This window comes from Cyprinodon variegatus, unplaced genomic scaffold (genome assembly GCF_000732505.1).
Source record: "Cyprinodon variegatus isolate N-32 unplaced genomic scaffold, C_variegatus-1.0 Scaffold7, whole genome shotgun sequence".
Lineage (NCBI taxonomy): Eukaryota > Metazoa > Chordata > Actinopteri > Cyprinodontiformes > Cyprinodontidae > Cyprinodon > Cyprinodon variegatus.
In genome coordinates, this window is record NW_015150460.1 from 2030158 (window position 1) to 2039757 (window position 9600).

Below are 9600 nucleotides of genomic sequence, written 5' to 3' on the forward strand. Positions count from 1 at the left end.
GTCTGTTTTAGAGACTAGCTCTCTTGTTTTAATGACCTTATGCTCCTCCATTAATGAGGGGACCCCTCGGGTACGGAAAAAGTTGCCTAATTCCGTCATTTTCCACCAATGTGTCACTGGCCACCTCGAACAACTCACATCTTTGTCAGTGAAGCTGAGTGCTCTCACAACTCTTCCTTCATGGTGCCCATCTACATTAAGAACCAAAATTCTGAGAAAAATTCAGAATTCTGACTATTTTTCCCCATGTTAAACTGAAATAAAATTTAAAAATCACTTAACTTTTTTTTTTTTTCAGTGGCCCTAATCCTCTTCCGTATAAATGAGTGTAATACACACAAAAAAATGTTTTTTTTTTTTTTTAAAGAAGCCTAAATATAATATCTATGTTTAGCTTTTCCTTTGCAGAGGAGCCTCCCTTCAGGGGTGTTGTATAGGCAATAAATTTGCATTTCAGTACTGAGACAATTCAAAGTGCTTTACATGAATTCAACAGTAAAATTAAAGGGAAATAAAAGAAAGTAAAATTTTTTTGATTATTATTAAAGAAGCTTTTAAAGCAGGTAAAAAGGTTGGGCCACAAGCCTAAACTAATAACATCACAGTAAACAGTTTAACTTCAACAGCCAAGGCCATTCTAAACAAATGGGTTATAAACTTTTATTTAAATTAGCTCAGTTATCTAGATATAGAGGGAAGAAAAGAAGATTCCAAGGGTCCCTTACTAACAGGGCAGGGGCCCTAGGAAATACATCAAAATATAAAGCAATTATAACCATGCTGCTTATAAAGAATAATATCATGTTTTTTAATAAAAGCAAAAAGAGAAAACAGAGGAAAATACTAAAAACAAGAAATTTTTTATTTTCACGCCAGTTTCGCTCTAAAAGAGGTGGGCAGACTGCAGTGAGTGTTAACTTGTTGGCTTAATGTCAACAATAAAATAATATACTAAGTTAGCTAAAGACTAAATAGCATTTAATCACTTAAGATAAATATTTAGCAAGATAATCATACATTTAAATAAGCTTTCCCTGAGCATTTTACTACTCTTAACAATAGATGACTGACTCTGGAACCCAACATAAATCCTCCATGTCCCACTAAAGGGCAAACGTCTTTAATGACAGGACGGTTAGCATCTTTTTAGGTAGTTTAGGGAAAAGAGGAACAAAACTGCTTTTGTTCTTTTTACCATTATAGAGGGAATATTTTTGGAAACAAACTCAAACACGCCTTTTATCTAAAACGATCTTCGTGAAATAACGATAAAAAACATTATATTATTATAATATATTATGATATCAAGGATATTAGAAATTTAAATAATGCAGTTTGATGCTATTGTTTGTTTTTGTTTGTTTAATAAATTTGCAAGCTAAAGGCTCCAGGTGAGTCTGGATTGGCAACAGATCAGTAACAGATGTTCAACGGCATATCTGAGTTTTTATCTTTTTATCTTCTTTATAAAAACAACTTTCACTTTTTGAGATGATTGCGTTAATTCATTTTACATTGCATTTTGATTGAGAAGTTGTATATTTTAGGTTATTCGTTTTTAGGTTTTTATCTTTGCATAATTTTAACAACAATAGTTCATTTCTTAATCGTAACTCTTACAGAGTGTAAAACATGCTCTTGTGCACACTTTCTATGATCTTGTTTAAAATAGTGATTTGCAAACTGTATGATAAATGTTGGATTAGCAGTTTGCTGGAAGATTTAACTTTGAAAAGCAAGATGATGTCAAGCCCATTTTTTGCAAATTTAAGTTTTCGTCACAGGTCCCAAAAATGCCTGGTGGTGCAACTGCTATTCTGACTCACTTTGACACACAGAGATCCCTTCATATGTAGAAACGGTCACTGACATGACTGGAAGGCATCAGACAGGTGTGTTTGTGTGCAAATCTGTTGGAGAAAATCTATTTGACTTAAGGGGGAAAAACTTGACTCTCTGATTTCTGAGCGACCTTTATGACACTGAGCGGCTTTTTTCTTTTTACAAGCAGCAGAACAGACTGTCAATCAGCCGCATGCCTGCAAGCTCTTAACCGCTTCTGTCTCGAAGGTGCGGCCGCTCATAGGAGAGGTATATGGGGATATCAGGATGTGTCATATTAATAAAGATCAAACTGCTGCAGTGGATCATTAACCGGGGAACTCCAACCCAGATAGCAGGAGACACTTTAAACCAATCACAGCACACATAACAACGGATAAGAGGCGAAGAGTGTGTAGATCACTCAATTAGTTCATCGTCTGTTGTTTAAAGGCTGATAAGGCAGCAGAGAGGAGATAAACAGAGCAGGAGTTTTAAGGTTCCCTTCAGCTGAACAAGAAATCCCTCAGATCAGTCACAGATAATTCTTATTTAATATGTTTTTTTTTTTTGTTAAATTACTTTTAAACCAATAAAATAAGGGAAAAAAACAGTGTGATATTTTTTGCTATGTTTGTCTTGTTTTAACTTGCACATATACTTTATTGCATGTTGCATATCCAGGTAAATCTGTTTCACCTTAAAATCTGCAGCTTTCCCTACTTCTCTTTGTGCTCTGTTTAAAAAGATTTATGAACCTCTTTGCTGATATAATGATGCCAGAAACAAAATTTCAAGATATGTAGAAGCTCTGCAGTCTGATTCTGTCTGTTCAATCAGAAAAGGTGTTAATTTTAACCTGTAAATGTGAGTCATGGTTCTCTGAGAAGCCAAGCTTTTATAGTAAAGAACATAACATTTAAACTATATTTTCTCAAGCTTCTTGCATTATAATACTAACTTGTATAAACTTACAAACTTTTGCCGTTTTTGTGTAAAAAGCTTTGTATGTCTAACAAATGGATTTTTCTGAGGCATCTCTAATTTTTTTTTTTACCTTTACTTAAACATCAAAGTAGCTGCCAGTTAAATTCACTGAGTGCTGCTGTGCGTCTCTCCTCCAACCACGTAGCTACTTTGTATGCTCAACACTAACTCAATATGCAGCAAGTGAACAAAAAAAATCATATTACTGCTACTGTTTTACTGTTTCTTCCCATTTTGTTTCGATCAACCACAAACTTTACTACATTTTACGTCCAGATATTCTTCTCAGATGCATCCAGGCTCTGTCAGATCTTTTCAGAACCATTCATCATTTTGCTTCCAATTATTTCTAAAATATTTGCTCTGATTCAGGATTAAAAGTCCCAAATAAAATGCATGAGAGTTTGTGTCGGGGTAAAATTAGTTGAAGAATACTTTGAGCAAGATTGAATATTTATTTTTGTAAAAATGTTGATGTATACAAGAAAAAACATCCCCCTAATTAGAGTAAACAACACCTTTTATTGAGAAAACGTTTTAGTGAACATTTTTTGTTTTTCTCTTTAAAGACCTTAGTATCTTAAAGGCACTTACAGGATATGTGATGGTCACCATAGTTTTCTTTTCAGGCATCCATGAATATTTACAGTGCAACTTAATGGGTCTGATTTTACTTAAAGCTTATTTTCTCATCAGTCTTTTTTAACAATATCTGCAGCTGGGTTGCAGACAGGTGCTCCTCTGTTGCTCCACGTTTTACCATTATGTGCAAAATACACCCACGAATGCCTTGTTGCCTGCAGCACAACTGTAAACAGAAGCACTTCCTCTGCCTCTGCTGCCCTGATGACGATTTCTATGTGTTTTGGACAGGTCATTCAAGATCTCCCACAGCTGGCAGTGGCTCTGAAAGGTGCAACTCTGCAGGCAGTTTTCAGGGAAATAAATGGGTGAGTGGCTCGGCCTCGACTTTCACTGTTCATATCTTGCACCTTCTTAAAAAAACACACAGGTACGAAGTCTTATTACATAATCACATCAAAACATGCAAATCCTCCCACTCACAGATGTGCACTGGTGCATATTTGCAACCGTTAGTCTGGGCAGACGAGCCACATGATTGATTGTGGACCAATATAACAGGGGACACGCGAGTGCAGCAGGTGTGTGGTTAATCAGTCATGGGTCGCAGGAGGGGCAATGCATGGCGTTAAACACAGCCTCCTGGGCCGGTCAGAGAGAGGTGGGTCAGGATGGTGGGCTTCAATTGGAGGATGCACCAGCGAATGGATCAGGAGGGGTCAGCCACTGTCCTGCTGTGGAATGGGTGGAAGTATTCAGCGAGGGTTCAATTTAATCTCTTTATGACAGAAGAGAGAGGGCCTCTGAAAAGCCTGAATGAGTTTGGTAACCCCCCCCTAAATATTTTGCATAAATCAAATGTCTGTATTTGATTATTTCTATTGAAGAGAAATCCAGGAAGCTCCACATTGTTTTGACTAAATCTTGTGGGGAAATGTAAAACATAACCACAGACCAGGCGTTTACATTTATGAATGAACAGTATTGTTGGAAGGAAACCATAGCAGTGAATGATCTTTAGCTAATTTGAGCATATTTGTGACAGAAAAAATATTGGTACATCTAAAAAAATAAAAATAAAAAATTGAAAACTGTATAAAAATTATATTTTTACAAGTCATCTCAGACACCATATTCAATATACTGTTGTTTGTCTGCTTTAACACTGGTATTACACCAATATTATTTTGTTATAGAAAAGAGGCATAAAAATAATATATAAGTAGGGTATAGAGAACATACGAACAGAATTATTTTTTTCTGTTTTTTTATTTAAATTATTTATTTAGTTGAGCTTCAGACTTTGATATTAATGTATAAGCACAGGGAGGGAGGGAAATGAGCTTACCTGGACGTGAGGCTCTCTCTAAGAGTGTTGAGGAAGGTTGTAGGTGCCACCAGCAGGTACTTAATTTTACTGAGACGTCGGTAATCTAGAGTGGGATCCCCCCATTTATCCAGGTTGGCACCATAGGATTGGGCAGAGTTAAATTGCATATCGGGCAGAGTTAAATTACCTGTAGATAATGGGAAAGGTTTTGCAGTTCTATGGTAGTAGAACTAAAGGCAAGGTTCTGGGGATATGTCAACTGCCCAAGGAGAAATTTTTGATCAAATGCTAACAGCTTTAAAGATAATTAGAAATCAAATACTGGAAAATTAGCTCAAACAAAGTCCTCTTCTTCTCCATAAAAAAAAAATATATAAAAAAAAAATCATCAAATAAATAAATGTAATCTAACAAAAACTTCCAACTGTCTTGTTTTGTTTCTGCATTTTTTATTCTATTTTATTTATATATATATTTTTTTTCCTACTTGCTTTGATTCTGTTTTATCTTCCTGTATTTTAATCATGTAAAGAACTTTGCATTGTCTTTGTACTGAATTGTGCTATACAAATAAATTTGCCTTGCCTTGCCTTACCTTTTAGAAATCTGACATTTTTTCTAATTTGGTCTAATGTGACGTTCTAATTTTCAGATAAACTGAGTTTTTTGTTTTCTTGAGCTAGAAGCCATAGTTATCCAAATGACAAGAAGGAGCATATTTAATGAGAATATTTAATGAATTAATCTCTATAAAATAACTGTGTCTTAAATGACCAACAAAATGTTTTGCACTTTTAAGCAATATTCTAGTTTTTTGAGATGGACATTTAGGACCTGAACTGAATTATTATCAACTACACATGGTAGCCATTTGTTTTTTTTGTTTGTTTTTAATACAGATCAGGAAATGTAAAAAGAAGACTATAGCTTTCAATGCATTGTACTGTGGTAATCTGGCTAATGAAAGCAATAAGTAGATCCCAAACTAATAGAAGATATTAAGACGCAGAGGATTCAAACGGATGAAATATGATTTGAAAATCAGTGTTTTAAAGCAGCTATTAGATCTGATTTGATCTGATCTTCCTAAAAAAAAAAAAGTGTCAGTCCCAGGATTCACTTTGTCACCTGTTATATTTACAGTTATTTAGTAAAAAAAAAAAAAAATGTACATTTAGGCCCCATATTATTCTAATTATTGTAAGATGTAGGTGATAAATTATTCTAATTGATCCAAAAACCTTGTTTTTGATTTTAAAAAAAATTTGATTTTGAATTCTATATCCTCTCATTAATCAGTGGGGGAAACTTAAACACTCACCTAATTTAAAGTGATCCACACCTATTTTGCATACCCAAATGGAAAAGCAAATAACTGAGGAACTGTAAGCCCAAATTACATGTGTGATACATCATTTGAAAGCTAAAACCTTCTATTTTTCTTTATTTGCTGAATCAATTCAAAGTTGTTTTTTTTCTTCTCGAAAATAAGGTCTTTTTTGAACAGCAGTAATAACGACATGCTTGAGAGTCTCATTTTATTACATTTGCTCTATATCATGCCACCACAAATGCAGAGAATATCAGACATTTAGCTACAACAGTTCCAGAGCTGTGGGGCGTTGAACTTTTGGTGTCACCAGCATCTCCAAACCTCTGCAAACCAGCCAAATTGTGCCAAATGCTTTTACTCAACTATTTCCCCCTTAGAATAACACTGAAGCATTTTGATGGCCACAAAACATTTATGAAGCAAGTATTTTCCAATTTTTTTCATAAACAGTGTATATAACAAAATGTTTCATCTATAAACCTAAAATAACATAAACATCTATAGAAAATAGTGAAACTGCTGCTTTTCAGGCTAAAATAAGCCACAGTGCCTTTTCTGAGCTGTATTTTGTTTATTTGGCCTTAGGCATTGTAATAAAACATAATCAGTGTCCAAACTTCAAAAATATCGGAGCGTTGTTAGTAAACAGCTTTGAACTGTGCACAGTTATCCAGCCTTAGCTGTGTGTTTCACTTTTTTGAAGACTTTTTTAATTTGCTACAAAGCCAAACAGCTCGCGGGGTCTTAACCAATGACAGCAGGACTCTATGAGGCGTAATATCGCTCTACTCGGTGCGTCATTGGCTGACAGGCAAGGAGAGCTTGTGAGGCTTCATCGGCTGTCCCTGACTCAAACCAAATCATACGAAGATGCGGACACTTTTGGCTTGTAGGTAGGAAGACGATGTAAAAAAAAACAAACAAAAAAAAAACATTGCAGGCTAATCCTAAAAAAAAAAAAAAAAAAACATTGCAGGCTAATCCTTCAAGAAGTAAGCCTTATTAACCAAATGCTAAGCATTAACTATGACCCGCTAACTTCTCTATGTGGCAATTTTCTCATCATGGAATGTTTTTATTACAAATATGCTGAAACACTTTTAATCTATTTACCTTTATGGATGAATGGAGATTAAACAATTGAAGATTGGATTTTTTAAAACGGCTTTTGGACAGTTAACCATGCAGCTATATCTGTGTAAATTGTGCTTTGGTGTTTCGCAGTGTCCATAAAATGAACTTGCTAGTTGAAACGTGGAGAATCTAAGATTTTAACGATGTAAATATGTCTACATTGGTAAAAAAAATTACTGTTTTAGTTTTCCTGTTTTCTGAGTTGTTAGTTGTAAACTGTCAGGTTGGGTGGAGGCTTTGAGGAGTAGGCACAGATGAGTTTGTGATGATTTAATGAAAGTACAAGATGAACAGAGGCAAACATCCAAAATACAAAAATACTGAAAATCAAACAAGAACCAATAAACGTCAGGGAAAATCCTCGAACGAAGAAAGAAACTAGAAAGCAGGTAAATGACTTCAACAACACACCAGAAACCAGCACTAAGTGAACTTTCTGCTGCTCTTTCAAGCCCAGAAACATTATCTTCACCTGTGTAGGCTACACAGGTTCTCCCCAAAGATCCTCTCTGTAGGGAGATTCCTAACTCGCACTCACTAACACACAGGAACCCTGACATAAACGCTATAAATACGGTCACCGGCGATCAGGTGGATTTTAGTCATTGTAGCAGTAAAACCCTTAATGTAATTTCTAGGCAATGTTTTAAATTATCCTGAAAAATTGGCTCCTAATCAATCCTAACTAACCTAATCTTTATCTCCCGCCAAAGATTACTATACTATATTATACTGAACTAATGAATCAAGCTCCAAAATATAAAAATATTAGTTCCAGCCAGAAGAAGCGTGATTTAAAGGTTGTTTTAGGTTTAAATATCTAAATGATCCACGTCTTAACTCCTTTTAAAGATGTTTTTAAAGTTTGGCTAATGATTAAAACCATGACTCCTGAACCTCCTGAGGCCTTCTTCACATTAGCGACCCATCTCTCTCTGAAGTTTTTCTTCTTTGACCAACAATATTCTAAAATTTATTTTGCAAAGGGTTAATAGATGCATGCATATTAGCTGGGGAGTGTTGGCGTGGTGGTTAGAGCAGTGCACTGTGCTCTGAGAAGGTTGCAAGTACCTGTTATGGTTTTATCTAAAGCTCGGACCCACATGCAGAGAAACCAATTCAGAGAGACCAGGGAAAAGGTTTAACAGGTTTTACTGAAGAGATGAAGCACGGTGCAGTGTTGCTCTGAACTCTGCTCAGCCGGAACTGGAAGGTGAGGGGTAGACACAACGATTAGTTCAGGCTCAGTGGGAAATTTCATTCGTGGATTTGGAGAAGAGGATCTGATTGTAGACTCACATTTCCAGAGAAGTTGTAGAATCTTTGACTCCAATCTGTGTGCTGTATTCCTGTGTTAGTCTGATTCGGTGGAGGGCGGAACAGGGTTTACCCAGAACACGGTCGGTTGTAGGTGAACGGAGAAACTGACTGCCACTCAGATTTCCTGCGGTACTTGAACAGGTCGTAGTGGAGATGATTCCCTTGCTCAGTGTGTAAACTCAACGTCCTCTCTGGAAAACTGGATCAAAACCTCCAGTTTGAATCCCCAGCACAGTTTGAGGCTCAGTTGATCCCTCTAGGGAGTGAAGGTCCTAAATATCCAGTTTGCAGGATGACTTCCTGCCAAGAGGCAAAGACAAAAAACAAAGTTTAAACTCAGGTTGACAAGAACTCAGTCTTATTCAGCAAAAACTCAGCTTGGTTAGAGTACCCAAAATTGGCAAACACTCTGATATCGAGGTAGTGGCAATCAGCAGCTTAAGAGCACTCCGTTAACGAGGTAACCATCAGCAGGAGTGTGAGGAGGCGGACCAGAACCAGGCGCCTCCTGTTGGAGGAAGGGAGACAAACACAAAAAAAACAAACACACAGACTGGAGCCCTGATAGTACTCAGTTTGAACCCCACAGCTTCCACTTTGGGTTCCTGAGCAATACCGTAAACCCCACACCGCTCCCCAAGAGGATGTGTTAAATGCAGAGAGTGAATTTCGTTGCTTTGTACTCGTGACAATTTTAATGACAGTACAGTTGAATTTCAAAGTCTAATCATTCTGCTTTCATATGCAGGTAGAAGTGCTAACGTCAGTCAGAGCAGACCCTGTTACCTCTGTTCACTATTGAAATTTACACTCACCGGCCACTTTATTAGGTACACCTGTCCAACTGCTCGTTAACATTTGATTTCTAAGCAGCCAATCACAAGGCGGCAACTCAGTGCATTTAGGCATGTAGACATGGTCAAGACAATCTCCTGCAGTTCAAACCGAGCATCAGTATGGGGAAGAAAGGTGATTTGACTTTGAACGTGGCATGATTGTTGGTGCCAGAAGGGCTGGTCTGAGTATTTCAGAAACTGCTGATCTACTGGGATTTTCACGCACAACCATCTCTAGGGTTTACAGAGAATGGTCC

The 9600-nt window shown here is 36.6% G+C and overlaps 1 protein-coding gene across 1 annotated transcript in view; it reads left to right on the forward strand.

Annotated features, from left to right (window-relative positions):
* Positions 1-9600, forward strand: part of LOC107085388 — a 93080-nt gene that overhangs the window by 35996 nt on the left and 47484 nt on the right. The window contains exon 9 of the mRNA XM_015375679.1: positions 3682-3758. Coding sequence (XP_015231165.1) covers positions 3682-3758 — 77 coding nt within the window. The remainder of the gene's footprint in view (positions 1-3681; positions 3759-9600) is intronic.